Below are 21,726 nucleotides of genomic sequence, written 5' to 3'. Positions count from 1 at the left end.
ATATATATATATATATGTATGTTAACGAGACGTTCCGTATACCCATATGATCTTTGTGCATACTCAAAACACCGATTCAAGCCACACTTTTATCAACTTTCTCGCTGACAGATGAAGTACAGGCCAAACAAGAAATGCATAAGGATCAACCAAAACTACACAAGCTCTCAAAAGACAAACTTATCTTGCATTGGTTGATCAATATCCGTAGTCGTAAGCGAAATCAGAGACGCCAACCATGGCGGAAAGCACTTGGGAGAAGATATAAATGCTTCCACCTAAGATGATCAGAATGAGAATCGCGGAGATTGGGCTTTTGAGCAGATCCAAGATGGGCTCAACCACGGCGTAGATGGCTCCGGTACTGACCGTCAGCGCGTAAAGAGCGTACCTTCTCACGTTGTCCCAAAACTCCTCCACCAATGGACCCTCTGGACCGAACGCCATCGCCTTCTCTGCGTCAACACTCAGAAGCAGCAACATTAACCCCATTGACAACCCACTCATCACAAAGATCCTCGAGTACCCATCTGAGGATTTCTCCAAAGTTTCATTCTTCGCAAGGATCTGCGATTTGGGTATCGGTCCAAGACCTGTTTTCGCGGCTCTGATCCTTTTGACTGAACTCTCTGAGACGCAAGAGACGGGGGTTCTGAGATACGCTGTCCTTGTGGTTGGGTTGAGGATGAAGGATTGAATTGCAGATGATTTGGCGAGGGCTTTGCACCCTGTGAGGCGCGTGTGAAGTTGCAGAGACGATATTTTCATTTTTCAAGGAAGAAGTGTCGACTGTCATCTCAACACCCTGGTTAAATCAGACTGTGTGGCTGTCGTGCTTCGTCTATTGTCTTATCTCTTATCCATACTTGTGTTGTCTTTCTTTTTTCTATTATAAAGGGTAAAACGGAAAATTGAAGTCACCGAACCCGGGAGTTTTATAGGGAAAAAAATCGACAGAAGTAAGCGGAGTTTCATCCTAAATCTAAGCATACATTGACATCTGAACAAATCCAAAGTGTTGTTTTGAAAGACATAACTATGCATCTGCGTGTGTCAAGGCTGAGCAATGCCCTTCTTCACAAGCATATCATAAACCCGGTCGACTTTGCTCGAATCGATCTTGAACAGGCTATAAGCATCCGACTTCTTGGTAACATTCCCTTTGAAGATCTCTTGCGACATGATCTGTAGCATGTGAAGATACACTGGTGGAACTAACTTGGTCTCGCAACACAGACGTTTCTCCTGCAAAAAAGAAAAAACAAAAAAACAGTTACACAACTCTCTCGACCAAATGTGTCAGTCCTCTCATAGTTCCACTCACTGATTCAGACAGCAGCTGAGACTCTGAGAAACCGATAAGGTCAAAGTCATTGACATAGCTTGATGAAGCTTGCACGCAAGGCCTAGAACCTGTATCGTTCAGATTCCCACCAAACTGCCCGCTCTCTTTCGCTCTTTCTTCAATCTCCCTTTTCCGTTTTCTCTCAAGGTACCTCTCTGCCTCTGCCGTGGAACGACACCCTGCCGCCTGTGCGTCCTGCTCCACACCCATTATGAGTCGCATCAAAATTTTTGTGCCATAAAGAGAACTGATTATCTGTTTTTTTAATTACCTTGAGATCTTTGAGCCTTTTCAACATGCGGTACTCATTCACAATTGTACGGAGCATCTCATCATGCTCCTCTTTCGAATGGAAACGCATGAAAACATCAAACCTCCGGCACAGCGCTTTCTCTTCTGGAGATAGGTCCTTCTCAAATGGATTTTGGTACAGCAGGTTTCTTTCTAGTATGAATTCCTTTCTACGTTTCCTCTCATCAAGCCTGCATACGATAAAACTCGTCTGAATCAATGAGCCCGGGGTGAAAGGATAGCTTTGTTTAATCGGAAATGCTGACCTTTTTGAATAGATACGCAGTACACGCAGCTTCAGTTCATGTTCTTCAGGAGTGTCAGTTTCTTTGAACTCCATCTCAGCCAAGAGCTGCTCAGCATCATTATCATATTCAGGGTCAAATTCTTGTCTTTTTTGGTTGTAATTACTCAATTCAACCAAAGAGTTGTTCCCCGAAGCGATGGGTTTCTTTCCTCCAAAACTCCTATCTGCCTGAGATTCTGCCCACGGAGAATGGTAAAACAATGAGTGAAAGGAGAAAACAGATAACTACAAATGCTTTTCAGTAGAAACACCAGTAAGAAGCATTGATTACGGATATTGTGACATCGCAGCTCACCTGGAAACGATGTGAAAAACATGATCACCATATGCTGAATGCAAATAAAATTTTGGATTTCCATCAATCATATATGACATAGAAGTATATAACTATGCCTGGCAATCTAAATATACTCATTAGGGTAGGCTAGAGCTATAAAATACCAGAACCGTACTAAGTGAGAAGCATGAAAAGGCTCACCGACACTTGAAGTAGAAAAACCCGGCCAAGGACTCACCTTTTGGTGTTTCTTCAACTCTGCATTAAGTTGGTGAAAATGATGAGGAAAAAAAATGGAGTTGTGTTAAACATTGTGCTTTCTACTGATGGGAATGAAAGACGTACTTGATCTTTGAGGGAGAAAACGGGTACTCTTCCTTCATGTTCGGCTCCACTGCCGCAGAAAATTTCAGACGAAAGGAACTACCATATAAGTTTAAAGAAACATACAACCAAAAACAATATCATATTTGCAACAAAGTAGCACAGACCTTTCTTGTCTTCAATCCGCCCTTTTGCCATAGCCTGGAGCTCTTTTCTGTTCTTCCCAGCTACATGTGACATGTCCTGGAAAATTAGCATGCCTCTTAGTTCAATTGATTCCCTAAGCTTTGCACTATTATAGCAGATGGAAGTGATCAGATAAGGCATACCGGAAGAGGGAAAAAAGGCGAGTTCAAATAAATGTTTCTATAATGCTCAAGGCACAATTCTTTACTCTTCGTTCCGACATGCTCAGCAACCTCTGCCCAGTTTCCCAAGCCATAAATTTCAAGTCCCTGAATTGCGATATAACAAGGAAGAATTGCCAGAAGCAAATGATCAATCGGCCCAAAAAAAAAAAATTATGCATGAATCAGTAAAAGATCACGAAAGGATAACTAGGGCACCTCAAGGAGAAGCATTTCATCATCCGCACTCCAGTCAGGACATATAAGCGGGAATGTTAAGTTCCCCTGAAAAACAAATGACAACAGTCAGCTGATTCCAAAAAATACAGGAAAATTGTCACTTTCTTGCAAAATCAGGCTTCCTGTAAGCTAAATGGCATGAAAACACGAACCATAACTCGGTATGGGTGGTCGCTTTTGTGTGGCGTAACCTCTGCTCCAACAGACATACATTCTACACAGAGATCAAAATCAGGACACACAGCACACTTTATCCTGATCCTTCCTGTAATGTCTTTCTGGCAGTAGTCACAGTTGTATTTTCCACCTCCCTCAGTACCTTGAACTGCCTCCACAAAAGAAAAACAAAGTAACAGAGGGACATGACGACGACCCAACAAGAGAGCAAAAGGGCTTAACGAGAAGTATACCCGTCGATGTAGATTCAAAGTTCTCCACATTCGCTGCATTTTTCTTCTTCCTCGTTCTGTATGAAAGCCACAAAAAGCTTAGCTTTCACAATTATGCTAAAGGCAGTAAGAGGGTATTGACGCAGATGAACAGATGGGAACCATAGCCGGTGAAAGCTTAATTTGAAGTGGTATCCCTAGAGCCAGCTCGAATTACAAACAATGCAGATCCAAAAGAACATTACAATTCAGTCAATTTCACGGTGTAGCCAAGCTAGAAATCCACACGACCCATGTTGATTGGAGAATACATCAACAAATAACGAAAGATAAACTGACAAACCCGGGAAATGAATGATAAAAGGATCAAACCTCTGCGTAGGGTCTTCGTAATTGTGGAAGTTGCCGCGAGAGCGACCCATCGATGCTGACAAAAACCCAAGTCGGATTAAAGGAGCCCCAGTGGCGTGGAGAAAGAGAGAGCTCCAATTCCCCGAAAGCAAGGATGAACCCTAACCCCAGAGATGAAAAGCCAGCAGCGGAGATTCATCCAGAACGCCGACTAGTTGAAGAAGAAAACCATGAAATTGTAGGGAGAAGGGCTTCGCTAAGACAATAATAGAAGTCGATCCAATTGAAAATCTTTGAAACTCAAGAAGTTCGACGTTAAAGGGAACTAACGATCGTGCCCCAACTTCCGACCTAGACTTTGCTTACGAGTGTTGCGTTAAATGAGATGTTGAATTAGGTGTGGGCATTTCGATATTGCATTCAGGTTCGGATCGGTAATAGTTATATTTGGTTCTTCCGGTTTTAAAAAATTGGATATCAATTTGGTGGTTATATTATATTTGGTTTGGTCGGACAGGTTTTAATTTTGATTCATTTCGGTTCCGTTTCTAGATCTTAAAAAAAAAACAATTTTTTGTTTGATTCTAATCTAAAAAATTTGGATTTTTTAAAATTAATGTTGTTCAAAATTTTGAACGTTTCAAATAAAAAAATTGTCCGTATTTTTCGGTTCGATTCTTATATTGCCAACTGCCAGTGCCAGTGTATAAAATATAAAGAGGATATCCCATCTCGTGAGAAAGAAGAAGAATTTGTAGGATTATAAGTGAATAGAAAAAAAATGATATCTTTATCATATTATCATTCATTATGATTACATATGCGGGCCGAAGAGAGACGAAAACTTCATGAGAAGCAAAACGAAAGCCCAATCAATCTGGACATGCTTCCTCAAGTGATGGGCTTGGACTCATCTTAGGCCCAATCAAATTAAAGAAATCGCAGAAAATTCTTAATTAAATGGGAGAGAGTTGGTGTGTTGTCTTTGGTTAACATCCCTGGTCCCTTCTCCGATGGGAGCGTGCTAGGGGTGACCAATTCGGGTTCCGGTTCGGTTCGGTTATATTCGGGTTCGGTTATTTCGGTTTTAGAAAAACTATAATCATTCGGTTTTTATATAAATTCTGGTTCGGTTCGGTTCGGTTATTTTTCAATTCGGGTTCGGTTCGGTTTTGGTAAAAAGTTTAATTTTTCAAAGAAAATGTCGGTTATTCTCTCGGTTTTTTCGGTTATTTTTTATTCGGTTCGGTTCTGTTTCGATTTCGGTTTTTCGGGTTTAAAGAAATCATAACCGTTCGGTTTTGATATCGGGTTCGGTTCAGGTACGGTTATATCTTATTCGGTTCGATTCGACTCGATTATTCGGTTAATAACCGAAATGGCCACCCCTAGAGCGTGCAATTACGGCCGTGATGGAGAAAAGAGAGTGGAAGGAGAACAAAAGAAGACAAGAAGAAAAGAACAAAGCCTTGAATCCTAACACAAATGCCCATTTTCAGACACGCTTTGCTGCTTAACACAACGACAATGGCACGATGATATATGCACATCAAGATACAGAGAGACAAGACGACGCCCAGATTGAAACTATTATCTTATTGTCAACAACGCAAAAGGCTCACACCAAAGCTTCACCAGCTTTGACGGCCTTTGCTGCCACCGTACAAGCGGAACAGGCTGAAAGCCGAAATGCAAGAGACCATGACCATTCCAATCGCAGCAAACAAGGCGCTCCCTATTCCTTCCCCTACCTGGTTGCAGAACTTTCCGTACATGTTGCATATCTTCATCCACTGAAGCTCACTCTCTCCCAACTTGGCAAATGCCGCCGACTGTGCTGCCGCTGCTATGGCCGCAACGCACAAGTATGCTATGGCCTGCTCATTTTATATTCAAGGATTGCAGGTCAAAACCCTTCACATGATTCACTCTACTCATGAAGATATTACAAGATGCAATGAACTGCCAAAAAGAAGAGGAAGCCCAACTTTTTAAGGTTTTCACTTTGCAGTTGGGTCCATCTGATTCTAGGGTTGGCATTTAAGAACCCCCACCCTCGAGGACTTGTCAATGCATTACCATAATTACACTCAACAACCAAGAACGAGGTAAATCTAGACAAACGATGGGCTTTTCCCCTAATCCATTTGTGCATGAGATATGAATCATGTCAGAAATGGAAGAGAGAGAGAGAGAGAGAGAGGGACCTGATCACCGGAGAAAATGGCCCAGGCAAGGGGTTTACTGAACAAGACGCTTCCTTTCACCATACCCACCGCACATCGAATCACCTGCACCAGAGAATACGCAGCGGCTACGCCATTCGCGCTCACCAAGAACCTGTTTTCCCCACCGACATTAACTCCCCGTTAAAAAAGCCTCCGTATTTTCAGCCAAAAAACAGACAGGAAGTCCGAATTCTTACACAAGGGCTTTCATGTCGGTGAACCTCGCCTTCTTCTGGATTGTGAAGATTTCCTTGACCTGGGTGTCCGTCCCAACGAGTAGGGCCGCGACGAGACCGAGGCCACACACCGAACACCTCAGAATCAGCTCAGTCAGCTTCACTCTTCGATCGATCGATTTCATATTGGCGCCGTGGTAAACGGGACTGATTCCGACACCCAAGTAACTCATCTTTAGCCCCCAAAGACGCTGTTTTTGGCTTTGCTTTGGCCGATGACCCTAGGCCCGCTTAAATAGGCCACAAAACACGCTTCCTTTCCTCTCTTTTCATTTCTTCCTAATATTTATTTTATATTTTATATCTATATTTATTAATTGCTGATGGGGCGACATTACCTATCAGATTTTGTGTTTTCTATTTTAAAATAGATGGAAGAAAAAAGACTGAGCTTTGTGATGGAAGGTCGCATCGCATGCCATCCACTCACTCACCATACAATTCTTAATCTATTTATCCTTTCTTATTTATCAGAGGAAGATGATGGAAAACTGGGGAAACGTGGAGATGGAGATTGGCCGAGAAGGTGCCAGGTGGCGGTGAAAGGTGAACGAGGGAAAAGGGTGCTTTGGAGTGCGACTAGTAATTTTTTTTTTTTTTGAATTGTTAAGGCCATTAATGAATGCGCACATTTATAAGTGCAAAATCCAAAAGAGAATGCATGTCCCGATGCCCCGGTTAAATGAAATTTTGGAACAGCGGTCTTCAATGAACACCCATTTATTGCGCACCCATCACCCAAATCTGTCCTATTTCCGCCTTCCGCATTTTGCTTTGTTCACATATATATATATAATCAGCTCTTATGCTCGCATCTTCTCCGTTGGAAAAAGAGGGCATTTTCGTAATTAAAACGAGAGCAGAATTGACATTTAGGTGGCCCATTTGTGCGGTTGGTGAAAAGCCCTTTTCTTTTTGTTCAAAGAAAAGAGTTTGTGCCGCTTCTTCTTCTCATGAGTACTTGGAGCACCAGAAGCTTTTTTTTTTATATATATATATAATTGAATGTTTTGAACCAAGATCCATGTTAATCTTTCATGCCATAATTTAATATTTTTGTTATTTTGATTGCAAATCAATGGAACAGCTTTTATAGATCTTCCTCTTTTAATAAAATGGATCATTTTTGCTGCTGTGGATGATGGGGTGGGTTAATGTGTATGTGTGTGTTGGGATGCGTAGAAATTGATAGCTAAGATTCCCTTCCATTAAACACAAACTGTGATAATAAAAAAAAAAGGCTCCACATTTGGCCTCACCATACTCGCACAGCTGCTTTCATACCTCCCCCCCTCTTTCAATTATATTTATTTTTTATATTTTTTAATATTTCGTGCGTGTACACGCCGATGCGGTGCACATACACGAGTGATTCAATAAAATTTGACAACACTTGAATCGACGATGAGCAGACCATGCTTCTAGGTTCCACATTTCCCTTTACCTTGTTATTTTTTTTTATAATCCAAAAATTCGTCAGGCCTTTGATTCAATTCTATTTTTCACTAGATTCAGAAAACCCATATGAATACCTCTCTTTAAATGGAGATTCGTACTTTAAATAAAAAAAAGTTTGATTCTCTTCTTTATAACCACTCAATCTTAGATATCTTATTGACTTTTTTGTATATAGTGTACATATCTTTGTATTATATTCAGTATATATATACATGGACGGACCCATTCATAAGAGAATAAGAGAATGGGGTTCAATGTCCCCATTCTAAAATTAAAAAAAATATAATTCCTATACAAATTTTATAAAATTTTTATTAATGACATTAAATGCGCCCATATTAAAATGAAGTTTATTCTTATTATGCCTCCAATCATATATATTTCTAGATCCACCACGGCTTCATATCAATATATTAAGATTAAATTTTGTGGATAAGAACTTTCTAGATACGTAATGTGATGGAAGCATGAATGCATATTCAATATATAGATATGTTATCCCGACCAAGAGGACATGGTTCTCCAGATGGATCACGAAGTTACTGTCGCAACGCGTGAAGAAAAGTAACCTCCTCGATATCTATAAACTTAATTTTATGTGTGTTTGGTCGTCTATGTTCCATCCATTTTATTTTAGTTTTTGTTATAACTTCCTTACCTCATATATACGAGCACAATTTTATTCCTATAAATAAGCCCATTCATTATATAGTTCGCAAGGAGTCTTGTCATACAACTGTTATGCCTTTAGTTCCATTGCCATTTGTCATTTGATATAGTTTTGTATGCACAAAGTGTTTGGACTTGTGAATTTTTCCTACATTTTCTTCCTCTTTATAAAATCTACTAATCCAGATTTGGATAGTTCAACCGATGAAACGCGGTGCAAAACGTCTGTCCCACTCCGAATTCGAATCTCAAGTTTGGAGAAAGAACGTATATTTCAAATCATCTGGCTGATTTCTGACCCCGACTCCGAGATTAACTGGGTCCTGGCCTAAAATATTCGATTATCCAGAAAAAAACTACTAGTATGTGAATCTATAGGCACAAAACAAAAATATGGTGGAAGATTAGATTGGGTTTTTAAGTGTGTATATATTGGACTATCTGAAGCTACATAACAGAAAAAACGTAGTACGTGTAATGCCAAGATTTGGCCCATAATTTTTCTTTCACTTGTTTTATTATTTTTTTTCTGGTTGCTCGATGTATTTTGATTTTTTTTTCCTCAGTGAACCCACAATTAGCTGATTAATACATTAAAAAACATTACCCTCACTATATTTATAGATGTCATCAGTGTTGAGTTAAATAGATTAAGCTAACCCAATTAACCCTCACAACATAACTATGGTTCTGGTGTTGAGTGGATGTCAAGTTGGAGGCTTTGGCATGTTCATTTGAGGGTACGTTCCTGTGATTATTGTTTCAGAACCTGAAGCTTAGCGACGATGGTTCGATGTCGACTCCGGACATGGAGTCCAACGTCCGTCTTCATGTGCCATTCCTATCATGGATGCTTTGTAACAAGTGTTGAGTGGTGGTGGCAACCAGGAGCCTGAATCTGATCATTCTTGATTCTTCTCCTACCCAGGTGGCAGGTGGCATGAAATGATTTAACTTGCAAAATTCATTCATCACATCTTTTTTAGGCGAAGGCGAACTAATTATATATTACATCAACATTTTACTATCGTTTTTTTTTAAAAAAAAGGTTGGTTAATTATGATGTTATTTAATCAAATATTAGATTAATGCAATAGAATAACAGCAAGATCAAAATCGGATTACATTGATTCCGAGAGCTTGGGAGTGTGTGAATAAATTCGTGAAACGGCGAGGGGGCATCGAGAGAGAGAGAGAGAGAGAGAAGCGTTGGTCGACTCGTCACCGCCCCTCCATTGTCCTGTTTGATGGTCGTCGACCCTTCAACTCCGTCTCTCCTTCTTCTCTCAGGTTCGCATTGTATCGCCGGTGTTCCTTCCCCTTCTCAATTCCAAAATCACGATCATGGATATATATTATCTCGTCTCCTGAAACCGATATGATTTCATCATTGCATCTACACTCTTCGGAATTAGGGTTCTTCGCGTGTTTACCAAGTTGTCTGAGCCTAGGCTTTGTTATTCGATGGATCACGCACATAGCGTAGTTCGGGGGGGTTCTCTCTAGTAATACACCAAAAAAATGTAATGATATTCAAAATTATACAATCTCATTCCCTTGCAAAATGAATGCGATTGTTGAAACACGACTTGTTAAAGATTAAAGTTAATTTTACCAAAAAAAAAAAGTTAATTTCACAACTCATTATACAGATTTCTGTTATTTTGGCAAATTCTTATAATTTTTTTTCCTTCTGGTATGGCGCTGCATTCTTTTTTTTTTTGGGATATATCCACGCAATTCACCCTAACAAAACAAACTGATACAAGGTATTTTATTTCCGGGGGGTGCGATTAAATTCGTGAAATTGGAGTGAAACGGGGAAATTTCGAAGCAAGGGGGAAGCTTTGGTCGATTCGTCACCTCAGTTATCCTGTTTGATCGTCGACGCTTCAACTCCGTCTCTTTCTGCTCTCAGGTCAGTTGTCGGATCTCTTTCGCATTGTTTCGTCGGTCTTCCTTTCCTTCTCAATCCCAATTACGACGGGTTCCTCTTCAAGCTTGGATTAGGGGATTCGATTGGATCATTGCATTGAGGAGGTTAATTGCGATTTGATTGTTGCATAAACCTTAAAAAGCCCTATTCCCCCTTTTCTCTCTCAATTCGTCGTTCGGCTGTGCCGAAAAGGGTATAAATTTTAACCTCAATTTATCCGTCCGCAGAAAAAAGCAGGGAACTTTGAAGCCAGAGCAGCGGATATGGGTAACGTGAACGGGAGAGAAGACGGTAGCAATACCCTGTCCGCGGTTGAAGACGACGACGCTGAGAATAGCTCGCGTGAAGCCATGGCTGTTTCCGACGGCACCCATGTCTCAATGGGTCACTCCCCTCCTCATAGCCCCCGAGCTACCCAGTCCCCTCTCATGTTCGCGCCTCAGGTTTGTCCCCTTCTGAGTCCCACTATTAGATGAAACCATCGCCAATCGGCCATGAATCGAGTTGGATCTAATTGGGATCTTAGGTGTTAGCAACTATTGTTCTTTGTAGAAATACTTATGTTATTGTGCTGAAGTTGTCGCCCTTAGGTTCCTGTGCTTCCGCTGCAAAGGCCAGATGAAATTCACATTCCGAATCCTTCGTGGATGCAACCGGCCTCTTCTATCTATGAAGAGAGCTGCAATGAGCAAGGGATCCCCACAATGATCACATGGTGCCATGGGGGAAAAGAAATTGCGGTCGAGGGGTCATGGGACAACTGGAAGACGAGGTTTTGCTCAAACTTATTTGGTTCCCGTTCTTTGGGACATTGTTTTATAGTTGCCCTTCAAGTCTCATATTACACCTGCATTTCTTGTCCATCAGGATTCACTTGCAGAGATCAGGGAAAGACTTTACAATAATGAAAGTCCTGCCGTCAGGTGTTTACGAGTACAGGTTTATTGTGGATGGACAGTGCAGGCATGCCCCTGAACTGCCATCTGCCCGTGACGATGCCGGAAACACTTACAACATTTTGGACCTGCAGGTAAAGCTTTTAATGCCTGATGTGGCAGATTGAGGAGTTTTACCTCTGTTTGAGAGTTGTTGTTCCTACTTCAATGTAAGCAGGAGTACGTGCCAGAAGACATAGAGAGCATATCAGGGTTTGAACCACCAGAGTCGCCGGAATCAAGCTACAAGAACCTGCTGCTCGGAGGAGAGGATTACGCCAAGGAGCCGCCAGTGGTGCCTCCGCACCTACAGATGACGGTGCTGAACTTACAAGCGCCACCGCTGCCGAGGCCTCAGCATGTTATCCTCAACCATATTTATATGCAGAAGGGGAGAAGTGGCCCTTCCTCCGTCGTGGCCCTTGCCTCCACCCACCGCTTTCTTTCCAAATACGTTACTGTCGTTCTCTACAAGTCCCTCCCAAGGTGAGAGGAGGAGAAAGCCCAAGTCATTTCCTTTTTTAACCGAACCTTTTCACCCCCTTGTTGTTGCTGTTGTTTTTCACGCTCTTTGATAATAAGGTTTTGCCCCATGCTCCATTTTGCCACTCGTGTCTGTTATCTCATTCTTGATTCTTCTCCTACCCAGGTGGCAGGTGGCATGAAATGATTTAACTTGCAAAATTCATTCATCACATCTTTTTTAGGCGAAGGCGAACTAATTATATATTACATCAACATTTTACTATCGTTTTTTTTTAAAAAAAAGGTTGGTTAATTATGATGTTATTTAATCAAATATTAGATTAATGCAATAGAATAACAGCAAGATCAAAATCGGATTACATTGATTCCGAGAGCTTGGGAGTGTGTGAATAAATTCGTGAAACGGCGAGGGGGCATCGAGAGAGAGAGAGAGAGAGAGAAGCGTTGGTCGACTCGTCACCGCCCCTCCATTGTCCTGTTTGATGGTCGTCGACCCTTCAACTCCGTCTCTCCTTCTTCTCTCAGGTTCGCATTGTATCGCCGGTGTTCCTTCCCCTTCTCAATTCCAAAATCACGATCATGGATATATATTATCTCGTCTCCTGAAACCGATATGATTTCATCATTGCATCTACACTCTTCGGAATTAGGGTTCTTCGCGTGTTTACCAAGTTGTCTGAGCCTAGGCTTTGTTATTCGATGGATCACGCACATAGCGTAGTTCGTTGTGGATTTTGGATATTCGTCAGAATTCTTCTCTCATCACGTGTGCTCTGCGTATTGGGACAGCCATAGCTTCTGCGTTCCATTCGCACGTTTTTTTTTTCAAATCGTATGGGTCACCACTGAAAAAGATGATCAAAGTGATGCTTGGATCTTTTCTTTCTCCCGCATTCATAATCTGGAGTGTTTAAAAGCTTTTAACGATTTCCCCATTAATCTCAGTCCCCACAACTGATGTTCTATTCTATTCTCTCTTTTTTCCTTTCATACTCTACTTCAGTTTTACATGTTTAGTTTTAGATAGTGTAATAGATGAAGAGCAAACGATTTGAAGAGGCTTTCCAAGTAAGATGGAGATTGATGATGAAAAGCAGGGACAGTTAAGGTGTACACTGGGGGATTCCCCACAGCAATATAATGGAAGAGCCGAAAGAGATGGAAAGGGTGAGGAAGAATCAAGAGAGGGAAAGGAGGCGTCTCCGAGACAGAGAAAGGAGACAGTCAATGAGCCAGGAGGAGAGAGAGAGGCATTTGGCCAGACGCCGCAGGAACTATCAGCTCAGACGGCAGAGAGCTGAGATCGCTCGCCTGGACTCCCAGATCCAATTGTTTGCCGGTAACCATGAAACCCCACTCACCTCTTCCCCTGATTCCGACCGTAACCAAAGTGAGTCTCTCAAGTCCACATCTTTAATTGATAGATAAGCTACAGCCCACATGTCCAATGACTTGGGTGTTAATTAATTAGGTCTGGACATTCCATTGCATGAACTGGCTAAACTGACTGGATCAATACGTTTGACTCGTCTAAAACATGTTGCGCGGGCATTGTGCAATTCAAGTTCTAACCTGAGCATTGCGTGTAATAGAACATCTGATATGACAGCCAAGACTAGATGTAAGTTCATTGCTCTACTTTCTTTGGTTGACAACGAGAGCCGCCTATGCATTTATATGTACATATATTTTCAGGTGCAATGTCGAGCGGTTTGCGTCTAACTCGCTTCAAATGGCTTGCGAGATCATGTCGTTCTTCCAACACAAGTAGCCAAGGTTTGGAGGTCCTCACCCAAATGCGAGGTACGCACGCGTGGTGGATGCAGGGCCGTTTTTCAAGACTCTTTATGGTTTTGATATCTAACCCAGTATTCCCAGGATAAACTAAAGATATATAATCCCCAAGTACATATTTAGAAGGCAGGAATTCCCCCCATTCTTGACTGCTCTTGTTTAGAGATTCATGACCCATATTATCGCGACATTTAGCTCCAAATATAAAAACGGGTCTATATAGAATATAATATAGGTGACGGAGAGATGTGGAAGTTATGTAAAACTTCATTAACTGATAAGCTTTGGTATATATAGATGGAGAAGCCAATGTACAACCTTGAAGAGAGGGAGAAGGCTCTTACGCAGGTGAATAACTCATAACTGTTCCTTCATTACAGTAAGTCTTCTTTGTTTTACGCACATATGAAACTTTCATGGTCAGTTGTCTTTTTTGTTTTTGTTGGTACGAGCAGCAGATCACACAGAGAAGAGGGAGGTATCTTAACACATTTTAGATATTAGCTTTTTTTCTTTGTTAATTGGTGGAAAGATGGAAACCAGTGGGGCATTTTGTGTCATAATTGTCACAGGTTCGTTTTGAGGAATGCATTTAACAAAAAAAATTTCTTCCCACCAATCAGTGGGTGAAAAACCCTTATAATTTTCTATTTTCTACGGATGTGATCATATGAGTAGAATGATAATATAATCATATGGTGGTCAAATTGGTCATAATGTTAAATTTATAGTGTTTACACTAAATCATCATGATCCCAATTTGTATATCACACTAGTTATTTCATAAAATTATTATAAATTTAATGTTATGATCATTATGATTACGAAATGATCATACAGTTGTTTTGATCACACAGTCATATTTGGAGAAAAATATATATAGAAATACTTTTAACAAAATGAGGTTATTTTAAAAATTGACCTGTTCATATATACATATATACTAGAAAAAAGAGTTTTAAAAACAATGTTACATATATACCTGTTACACACAAACGTGTATTTATGTATATATATTCTATCGTGCAGCGCTGTACAACCGTTGTTCAATCCAAAGCTTAAAAGGTGAAGAGCCAACACTTTTTAAGTAAGGGCTTTCAGTTTTAGCATAAGAATGCATCACCTCGTAGATATTGGCAAGGGTCTACAAGTAACAAGGTCCCAAACCAAGTAAAGAAAATATGGATATAAAGAATCAATCCCCAACAACGACATGTAAAAGAGTAGAGGGAGAGTGGAGGAGAGAACGAGTGGTGTAAATGAGGCCTTGTCCGGAGAGGTAATGACGGCGGCAAACAGGCATGTATACATCGGCACCTCCTATCACTTGTGTCTCTGTCTCTTGTGTCTTCCTCAGTGTGAAGTGAGCTCTCTCCCCACACACTTCACACCTTGCTGTCAGCTTTGTCACGGTGTCTGCCAGCGGTATTATCTCCAGCACCGACCCGAAGCTCCTCCTTTCAACACCCAATTATTCATACACTCAGATAGTCCCCATCCTTTTTATCATGGAATAAAAGAGAGAAACATACCTCAGATAATCTCCATCCAGTCCAGCTACTACCACTGTTTTCCCATCATTATCAGCTGCCTCACGGCAGAACTCATAGAGGTCCCCAAAGAATTGAGCTTCATCAATTCCAATCACATCAAGCTGTCACCCAATCAAAGCTTTCATCACCACCCTTTTTCAAGGGCATATTCAACCCCCTACTTAAGTTAAGTACTACTTGTACCTCATCATATGCATCCAACCCAAACTTCTGCCTGAACGACGACAAATTCGCCAGTGCCCAGCATGGCATTTTCTCTCCATTGTGAGTCACTATTGATTCCTTAGCATACCTTGTATCTTTATCTGATTTTATGACTGCAATTCTTCTGCATGAAAAAAAAAAGATATGGACAGAATTACATTTCAACCCATGTTCAGACAAGAGTACAAGTTCAAAAGCCACAAAAACTCTTACTATAGTTCATTCAGCTACATGCACGTCACGATAGTCACATGTTCAAATGCAGGCTAAGAGAGCTTAAGCAGGGAGACAGCAGACCATTTATCAAAGAATAAACTAAGCATTTTAGCCATATGTTAGATCATAATCGTAGCCAGCATTCATTAACACCATGGTGATCTCTCGAGTCATCCTGTGTATCTGCTTGGACAGTTTGTGAGATTTATCACCCTTTAAGAAGCTATGGACTTCCCCTTGAACTTCAATCCGGCTATAACCAGGCTCCTTTTTCACTCCTGAACTCTTCATACTCCTCCTAACCTCAGCCACAGCATCCCACAACCCAAAACTTGCATATGCATTAGCCAGTACAATGTATTTCCCAGCGTTCTCTGGTTCCAACTCAAAATATTTTTTGGCTGCAAGCTGTAACAGCTCCACATTCCCATGAATCTGGCATGCCCCTAGTAAAGAACCCCACAATGGAGAATGTTCCTTGCACGGTGCGTTCAAAACAAACTCATATGCTTCCTGTAACCTGCCAGCACGACCTAACATATCAACTATAGCTGCATAATGTTTCCCATTAGGTTTTATCCCATAATCACTATTCATTGACTTGAAATGTTCCCAACCTTCATCGACTAAACCTCCATGGCTACACGCACTGAGAACTGCCAAAAATGTTATGTAATTTGGTCTAACGCCTTCTTCTTTCATCTTATTAAAGCATTCCAACACCTCCATAACGTTTCCATGATACCCATAACCAGATATCAACGATGTCCAAGTAATCACGTTTCTAACTGACAATTGGTTGAATAGTTTTTGCCCGTCAGAAAGACTACAGCATTTGAAATACATATCGACAAGGGCACTATCAACTACAACATTCTCCTTAACATGGCTCTTTATCATAACACCATGGGCTCTCACCCCATGTTCCAGCCAGGCCAACCCAGCACAGGCACTGAACACTGAAGCAAAGGTAAACTGGTCCGGTAGTATTCCACAGTGCCTCATCTGGTAATACAAATAAAGCCCCACTTCTTCCAGACCCTTTTGCACATACCCAGAAATCATCGCATTCCAAGGGATCACATCCCTCTGTTGCAAGCTGCAAAAAAGGTCCTGAGCAATTTCAAGACTCCCCGATTTGGCATACAATATCAACAATTTGGTTTTCAGATACTCGTTGAGGGAATATCCCAGGATAACCATCTGAGCATGAATTCTTCTGCCTTGCTCATATTCCTTCCTGTGTATGCATTCTTGCAACAGTAGACTATAAGTCTGCAACCTGACTTTTGACCCACTACGCCATAGCAGCCCAACAGCTTCATTCAATCTCCCCGTAATACATAGACCCCTCAATGTCTTATCCAAATGGACTTTATCTGTGTGATGCTCCACCTGAAAGCTGGAACATCTTACCCGTGAACCGCATTTCGATCAAGCTTTAGAACCTCTGGACCATTCGAATTCATTAACTCCAGACAAAAGGAAAGAGCAGACAAATGAACAAAGCACGATCGGTCATGTTTTCAAAGGCACGGAGACATCAACACGACAAAAAGTTCAATGTTTCGGCTATCAAGTACGCGAAGCAATGGAATGGATGTTGCAACTAACAAGCAAAAATCATCCATGGGACATCAAGTAATAAAAAATTCCACATCACATAGATCTCGAAATTGGGAAGGCAAGTGTGCGACAAAAACCTGCCATTATTCCTCTCTGATAGCATCCGGCGGAGAAGCGTCGTGGTTTTCCCGGAAAACATAGGACCAACAACAACGTGAATCTCACCGGAAGAAGGTAAGGACGACGAGTTGGATACCTCCGTCTGCAGTTCTCGTCTGGAAACTGCCATAAAAGAGGACCGGTCGAGACTCTTCACAGCAAACCCCAAATTGCCCAGAGGACGGGATTCGCAGAGACCGGACTTTGAAGCCACGGAGAGGAGAGCAAAAGATTGGGCTTTGGGAATATGAAGAGATGGAGGAATTAATGCTTTCATCGAAACGATTAACATTTTCTGCGCTGATTTCAATGAAGCAACGATGAAATTTCTTCTATATTTCGATTGTCAGCTGGAGACTTCTGCCATGGCTTCTCGAATTTAGGGTTCAATCGGAGGTTTTAGCTTAAGTTTGTTCTTATAATCCCGCTTCAGACCTCCTAACGTGTTCATAATGATCCCGCATCTAAGTCAAGATGGCCGAGTTGGTCTAAGGCGCCAGTTTCAGGTACTGGTCCGAAAGGGCATGGGTTCGAATCCCATTCTTGACAGCTACTTTTCGTTTTTCCCGCTTTGTTTCTTACCCCCCAAGGCCCCAACTACTTGGTAAAAAGAGGAACATTAAAAATATAATAATATTATTACTAACTCGCAAATATTTTAAATTTCTTACAGAAATACGAAAAAAATTAATGTGTGTGTAAAAAAGATCCACAAATATTTTAGCACCATACAATCATTTCTCTATTCATGGAACAAAGGAGTAGAGTTTGTGAATTAAATGACAAACTTTGGAATTCGAGTGTTAACAGCAATATGACAAATTGATATGCCTTTTTTTTCTGGAAAGGGAATTCTAACCAAATGGGTAATTTTTCATATATGATCAAGAAAGAATATGTAAAAGAACAATTAACCGAGGGAGCTCCAATACGAAATGGGCCCCCAATCTTCTATTAGGGCCGATACGACTCGGCAGTGAAATACAAACCACGTGTCATTTCTTCGTAGGTAGGACGGCATGGAGGCTGCAGCGGCGGAGCTGGAGACCCTCCAATTTCAAATCCTTCGTCGGATTTCGGATCTCGGATCCAAATCGCTGATACGAAGAAGCCATGGGTGGCCACGGTGGTCTGAACATTCTTCCGCAGAAGCGCTGGAACGTTTACAACTATGACAACCGAGACTCTCCGCCATCCTGCGCTCCAACGGCGTCAACCACTTCTTCTTCAAGAGAGTTGCTTCTGATTACTATGACTGGCCCCTTGAATCACGCCGTCACGCTCTCGGTGCCGCCTCTGTCGACCATCTCTGCAAGAGCATCGTTCTGGTACTTTCATTTCTCCCTTGGCGTTCTCTACGTTCGCTTGACTGTTATTCTTGGTTCCTTTTCCCAACTTTGGTTTGATCCTTTGCATTTGAGTTTTGTGAATTCTGGTTGGCGTGTGAATTGTGAACTATATAGTGATTGAAAATGCTGATGAATAGGCTTAATGCCGAACAAAAAATAATTCATGCAATTGCTCTGTTAGATGATCAAATTAGCTATTTTTTTACGAAAACACTATAAGATTAACAAGCTCCCCGTCGCTGTGTTGGGCGGCTGTTTTTTTTTTTTTGGGTAAAGGTTGTATTTGTTAATATGAACAAAAACTTTTACATCAGAAGTTAGAATCCCCAAGAGGGTATTTGGTTAATGGAAGGCTAAATACTCAAAAAAAAACATAGGCTATAGGCAGTTTAGTAAGACCGAAAGGCAACCTGAAGAAACAGATCAAGAACTACAATTTCATGGAGTTGATAACCATATTTGAAGGAGAGAGCTCTCAATCTCCGGTTTGGATAATCGCATATCAGCCATCTTGTTTCTAAATGCTCGGTCTATATCTGAAGATTTCCAGTTCGTTTCATTTCTCATCAAATGTTGCTACACAGGTTAATACCCAGGCTCCATCAAATATTGTAGATTGCAGTGATCGTAACAACTCAAAGTATTACGTCGTCGTGGTTCAGGTGCTCAGATGGTTCCTTCCTGCACGGTCTTCTGCCTGTCATGGTGCTTAAACTGTGTTTGCCTGACTGACCAATCATATTTCTCTTTCCCCAGTATACTGCCAGGTTCAATGCTGAAGCGGTGAAAAACTTTTTGTATTCGCTGAATGAGGGCAGGATCCCGAAGAAAAGATTTAATCGTCAGTGGCCTTTGGAGTTTGGATGATCTTTTGCTAACTTCAAAGGTTTTCTCATTCATCATTCCCCTGGTGTACTGTTTGTATCTGATGAGGCTTGTGCTAATCTCTGTGCAGTGAGACTTGCTCCTGAGGAAACATCGGTCAACTTGACTGGGTATGAGCACAATGCAGTGACCTGTATAGGCATGAAGACAGATATCCCGGTAAGTTTTTTTCCCTCCATGCCATCGTTTTGGTGATTAGGTTACCTTCTTTGATTGAGATGGCCATTTCTGAGTATTTTGAGCATTAAATTTCATGATGATCACCTGTTTGTGCTTGTTCATTGTTAGAAAATTAGACATTGTTCCATCTCATGACCCATGAGGTGTAAAAATTGAGTAATACGTTGGATTCCGAGAGAAACTTCTACCCCCCACTTATGTGCTCTTCCCCAAGACAAAACGTGTTCTGCTTTTGTTCGAGTACCCGTTGCAGGTGAAACTGTGGTTGTAGGTGTGTAAACAGTGGCATTGGCAACTGATGTTTGTCTGATTGAAATGTAAGGTGATATTGGACGAGGCCATAGTGAGACTGAGACCGGACTATTTCTGGTTGGGCGGTGGGGAGGTGGATCTGAAGCTTGGTGTCAGGACATCTGAATTCCTTGACTTTGTGAAACCGTTCATTGTTCGTTGCAGCTGAAACTGGAAATTCGTTTTGACTTATGGATCCACATATTGATTATTTCCAAGCATCCACATTTTATTTGGGGGATAGTTTAGGAGTAAAGTGAAACAAAAACAACACTACAAAATTACCGGAAATTACACGTTTGTTTGTGTAAATAATATATGATCTGTAAAACTGTCACCGTTTCTGGAATTAGGTTAAATTGTATATTATGGGTATCCAATAAAACAATTATTTACCAATGATTACTCAATTAACCATATGTTTAACTAGACTAATCTTTTGAACAAGTATAGTGAGTGTGTAAATACATATATTATCTTGAAATTACATGCTACAACACTCGACAGTTGTCATTTCTTAAAAGGAGAATTGAGAAAAAAAAATTAAAATTAGCTTGGATTTTTTTAAAAATCTAATTCCACGAGAGTATTAATAATATTAACAATACATCGCAGTTAATAATTAATGGTATAATATAGGATTGTATGTTACTGTTTTTTGCAAGCTACAAATGATTGAAGTTGACCCACAAAGTTCATGGGGCAGCAGTAACTAAAAAACACACTTATGCCATAAGTGTAACGATGGAGAACTTTAAATATTTGATGCGTAGAAGTAATACATATAACGAATTGGAAGGCGTGGCCCATTATCGTAACCGTATTTAGGGTTAGAAATAAAACCAAAAGAAGTGGAATAAATCTCTCCGAATTCAAATCAAACGGCGTCGTACTCGAAGTCAGCCCATACGAAGTTAGGGCCCACTTATCTCTTCCCCTTTTTAGGCCCAATTGACCATTTATTAAAGGCCTAATAGGGTAGGAATCGTTGTCTTGTCGGCCAGCCGGATATCTGAATCACAAGATCAATCAATTGGAAACCCTAATTCGAGTGCAACGAGCAGGCACGATCCAAATCGCTGATACGAAGAAGCCATGGGTGGCCACGGTGGTCTGAACATTCTTCCGCAGAAGCGCTGGAACGTTTACAACTATGACAACCGAGAGAAAGTTCGCAAGGATGAGGAGGCCGCCGCTCGGGAGGAGCATCTTAAGCGGGATCAAGCCAGGAAGCGGGACGCAGAGCTCCGTCTCGACCGCCTCCGCACCGTCCGTGGCTTGGCTCCTTTGAAGCGACCTTTTCCGGAGGCGCAGAACGGGGAGGAGGAGGAGGAGGAGGAGGAAAAGGCGTCCGCTGAGCCGGTGGAATCAGAACCCAAGACCGGGCACATAAATCTTTTCGAAGGGATTAAGATATTTGATGTGGTGCAAGTGGCTAAGAAAGAAGAGAACGCCGAGGAGGAGGAAAGAAGCCGCTGCTGCAGCGAGAGCGGCGGCGAGGGAAGCGGAGGCGAGGGCGGTTGATGGGGATGATGAGAAGTACAGAATGGGATACGGGGTTGCTGGAAAGGGGGTAAAGCTCCCGTGGTACCTCGAGAGGCGCAGCGGTGAAGGCGTCGATCACGGTGACGACGGTGGGTCGGGAGAAAGTGTTGGGGATGATCGTAAGAAGAAGGCTGAGAAGAAGAGCTTGAAGGAGCTGAGGGAAGA

General features: G+C 41.5%; 8 protein-coding genes and 1 non-coding gene across 15 annotated transcripts in view; 5 read left to right on the top strand and 4 right to left on the bottom strand.

Moving 5' to 3' along the window:
* Positions 1-60: 60 nt before the first annotated feature.
* Positions 61-795, bottom strand: LOC104814483. The gene has a single exon (XM_010542542.1). The coding sequence runs from the start codon at positions 766-768 to the stop codon at positions 199-201; it is 570 nt and encodes a 189-aa protein (XP_010540844.1). The 5' UTR covers positions 769-795; the 3' UTR covers positions 61-198.
* A 116-nt stretch (positions 796-911) lies between these two features.
* On the bottom strand, positions 912-4,282 carry LOC104814482 (transcriptional adapter ADA2b). Of its 2 annotated transcripts, XM_010542541.2 has the most exons (12): positions 3,893-4,281; positions 3,542-3,597; positions 3,284-3,456; positions 3,111-3,176; positions 2,874-2,999; positions 2,712-2,787; positions 2,566-2,614; positions 2,459-2,478; positions 1,903-2,119; positions 1,617-1,827; positions 1,325-1,540; positions 912-1,245 (listed from the first exon to the last, which is right to left on the bottom strand). In XM_010542541.2, the coding sequence occupies exons 1-12, from the start codon at positions 3,940-3,942 to the stop codon at positions 1,054-1,056; spliced, it is 1,452 nt and encodes a 483-aa protein (XP_010540843.1). In that variant the 5' UTR covers positions 3,943-4,281; the 3' UTR covers positions 912-1,053. The 2 variants fall into 2 exon arrangements, with proteins under 2 accessions (XP_010540843.1, XP_010540842.1); XM_010542540.2 differs by having other exon boundaries at positions 3,284-3,597; positions 3,893-4,282.
* A 1,037-nt stretch (positions 4,283-5,319) lies between these two features.
* LOC104814481 (CASP-like protein 2B1) lies at positions 5,320-6,563 on the bottom strand. Its single transcript, XM_010542539.2, has 3 exons — positions 6,297-6,563; positions 6,079-6,211; positions 5,320-5,748 (listed from the first exon to the last, which is right to left on the bottom strand). Exons 1-3 carry the CDS (start codon positions 6,506-6,508, stop codon positions 5,503-5,505), a joined length of 591 nt encoding a protein of 196 aa, XP_010540841.1. The 5' UTR covers positions 6,509-6,563; the 3' UTR covers positions 5,320-5,502.
* Positions 6,564-9,663: 3,100 nt separating this feature from the next.
* LOC104814480 lies at positions 9,664-14,222 on the top strand. Of its 4 annotated transcripts, none has more exons than XM_010542535.1 (6): positions 9,664-9,752; positions 12,917-13,209; positions 13,291-13,440; positions 13,515-13,622; positions 13,911-13,961; positions 14,069-14,222. In XM_010542535.1, the coding sequence occupies exons 2-5, from the start codon at positions 12,960-12,962 to the stop codon at positions 13,934-13,936; spliced, it is 534 nt and encodes a 177-aa protein (XP_010540837.1). In that variant the 5' UTR covers positions 9,664-9,752; positions 12,917-12,959; the 3' UTR covers positions 13,937-13,961; positions 14,069-14,222. The 4 variants fall into 4 exon arrangements, with proteins under 4 accessions (XP_010540837.1, XP_010540838.1, XP_010540836.1 ...); XM_010542536.1 differs by lacking the exon at positions 9,664-9,752 and adding an exon at positions 12,256-12,344 and having other exon boundaries at positions 14,072-14,222; XM_010542534.1 differs by lacking the exon at positions 9,664-9,752 and adding an exon at positions 12,256-12,344.
* LOC104814479 (SNF1-related protein kinase regulatory subunit beta-2) lies at positions 10,215-12,021 on the top strand. 2 transcript variants are annotated; one of them, XM_010542532.2, is made up of 5 exons: positions 10,215-10,380; positions 10,626-10,841; positions 10,989-11,170; positions 11,266-11,428; positions 11,512-12,021. In XM_010542532.2, exons 2-5 carry the CDS (start codon positions 10,662-10,664, stop codon positions 11,821-11,823), a joined length of 837 nt encoding a protein of 278 aa, XP_010540834.1. In that variant the 5' UTR covers positions 10,215-10,380; positions 10,626-10,661; the 3' UTR covers positions 11,824-12,021. The 2 variants fall into 2 exon arrangements, with proteins under 2 accessions (XP_010540834.1, XP_010540835.1); XM_010542533.2 differs by lacking the exon at positions 10,215-10,380 and adding an exon at positions 10,413-10,502.
* Positions 14,223-14,598: 376 nt separating the features above from the next.
* LOC104814478 (pentatricopeptide repeat-containing protein At4g16470) lies at positions 14,599-17,708 on the bottom strand. Of its 2 annotated transcripts, XM_010542531.2 has the most exons (4): positions 17,290-17,701; positions 15,350-15,494; positions 15,146-15,267; positions 14,599-15,070 (listed from the first exon to the last, which is right to left on the bottom strand). In XM_010542531.2, exons 1-4 carry the CDS (start codon positions 17,601-17,603, stop codon positions 14,809-14,811), a joined length of 843 nt encoding a protein of 280 aa, XP_010540833.1. In that variant the 5' UTR covers positions 17,604-17,701; the 3' UTR covers positions 14,599-14,808. The 2 variants fall into 2 exon arrangements, with proteins under 2 accessions (XP_010540833.1, XP_019058209.1); XM_019202664.1 differs by lacking the exons at positions 14,599-15,070; positions 15,146-15,267 and adding an exon at positions 15,584-16,988 and having other exon boundaries at positions 15,404-15,494; positions 17,290-17,708.
* Positions 17,709-17,763: 55 nt separating this feature from the next.
* On the top strand, positions 17,764-20,248 carry LOC104814709. The gene is made up of 7 exons (XM_010542882.2): positions 17,764-17,817; positions 18,325-18,437; positions 18,495-18,639; positions 19,245-19,322; positions 19,417-19,501; positions 19,616-19,704; positions 20,048-20,248. Exons 1-7 carry the CDS (start codon positions 17,764-17,766, stop codon positions 20,183-20,185), a joined length of 702 nt encoding a protein of 233 aa, XP_010541184.2. The 3' UTR covers positions 20,186-20,248.
* Positions 17,780-17,860, top strand: TRNAL-CAG. The gene has a single exon. It is a non-coding gene; the product is annotated as a tRNA-Leu (tRNA).
* A 752-nt stretch (positions 20,249-21,000) lies between the features above and the next one.
* LOC104814477 (leukocyte receptor cluster member 1) overlaps positions 21,001-21,726 on the top strand; it is a 1,252-nt gene continuing 526 nt past the window's right edge. Inside the window, 2 exon segments of the mRNA XM_019202585.1 lie at positions 21,001-21,476; positions 21,478-21,724. Coding sequence (XP_019058130.1) covers positions 21,112-21,476; positions 21,478-21,724 — 612 coding nt within the window. The 5' untranslated portion in view covers positions 21,001-21,111.

Source organism: Tarenaya hassleriana, unplaced genomic scaffold (assembly GCF_000463585.1).
Source record: "Tarenaya hassleriana unplaced genomic scaffold, ASM46358v1 Cleome21, whole genome shotgun sequence".
In the NCBI taxonomy this organism is placed as follows: Eukaryota; Viridiplantae; Streptophyta; class Magnoliopsida; order Brassicales; family Cleomaceae; genus Tarenaya; species Tarenaya hassleriana.
Note: the sequence above shows the minus strand (reverse complement) of the source record. Positions and strands in the feature narration are given on the sequence as shown.

Excerpts from the sequence above, each read along its gene's own strand:
- LOC104814480 (XM_010542535.1), top strand. The coding sequence starts at position 12,960 with ATGGAAGAGCCGAAAGAGATGGAAAGGGTGAGGAAGAATCAAGAGAGG. Across the intron at positions 13,210-13,290 it reads TGATTCCGACCGTAACCAAA|GTCTGGACATTCCATTGCAT; the intron begins GTGAGTCTCTCA and ends TTAATTAATTAG. Across the intron at positions 13,441-13,514 it reads TATGACAGCCAAGACTAGAT|GTGCAATGTCGAGCGGTTTG; the intron begins GTAAGTTCATTG and ends ATATATTTTCAG.
- LOC104814482 (XM_010542540.2), bottom strand. The coding sequence starts at position 3,580 with ATGCAGCGAATGTGGAGAACTTTGAATCTACATCGACGGGTATACTTC. Across the intron at positions 3,177-3,283 it reads ACCACCCATACCGAGTTATG|GGGAACTTAACATTCCCGCT; the intron begins GTTCGTGTTTTC and ends TTTGTTTTTCAG. Across the intron at positions 2,615-2,711 it reads GCGGATTGAAGACAAGAAAG|TGGAGCCGAACATGAAGGAA; the intron begins GTCTGTGCTACT and ends TTTCTGCGGCAG.
- LOC104814478 (XM_019202664.1), bottom strand. The coding sequence starts at position 17,603 with ATGTTAATCGTTTCGATGAAAGCATTAATTCCTCCATCTCTTCATATT. Across the intron at positions 16,989-17,289 it reads TCAGAGAGGAATAATGGCAG|CTTTCAGGTGGAGCATCACA; the intron begins GTTTTTGTCGCA and ends AAGATGTTCCAG.
- LOC104814709 (XM_010542882.2), top strand. The coding sequence starts at position 17,764 with ATGATCCCGCATCTAAGTCAAGATGGCCGAGTTGGTCTAAGGCGCCAG. Across the intron at positions 18,438-18,494 it reads AGAAGCCATGGGTGGCCACG|ACTCTCCGCCATCCTGCGCT; the intron begins GTGGTCTGAACA and ends ATGACAACCGAG. Across the intron at positions 19,502-19,615 it reads CCCGAAGAAAAGATTTAATC|TGAGACTTGCTCCTGAGGAA; the intron begins GTCAGTGGCCTT and ends ATCTCTGTGCAG.
- LOC104814479 (XM_010542532.2), top strand. The coding sequence starts at position 10,662 with ATGGGTAACGTGAACGGGAGAGAAGACGGTAGCAATACCCTGTCCGCG. Across the intron at positions 10,842-10,988 it reads CTCTCATGTTCGCGCCTCAG|GTTCCTGTGCTTCCGCTGCA; the intron begins GTTTGTCCCCTT and ends TGTCGCCCTTAG. Across the intron at positions 11,429-11,511 it reads ACAACATTTTGGACCTGCAG|GAGTACGTGCCAGAAGACAT; the intron begins GTAAAGCTTTTA and ends CAATGTAAGCAG.
- LOC104814483 (XM_010542542.1), bottom strand. The coding sequence starts at position 768 with ATGAAAATATCGTCTCTGCAACTTCACACGCGCCTCACAGGGTGCAAA.
- LOC104814481 (XM_010542539.2), bottom strand. The coding sequence starts at position 6,508 with ATGAGTTACTTGGGTGTCGGAATCAGTCCCGTTTACCACGGCGCCAAT. Across the intron at positions 6,212-6,296 it reads ACCGACATGAAAGCCCTTGT|GTTCTTGGTGAGCGCGAATG; the intron begins GTAAGAATTCGG and ends TGGGGAAAACAG. Across the intron at positions 5,749-6,078 it reads CCATTTTCTCCGGTGATCAG|GCCATAGCATACTTGTGCGT; the intron begins GTCCCTCTCTCT and ends TAAAATGAGCAG.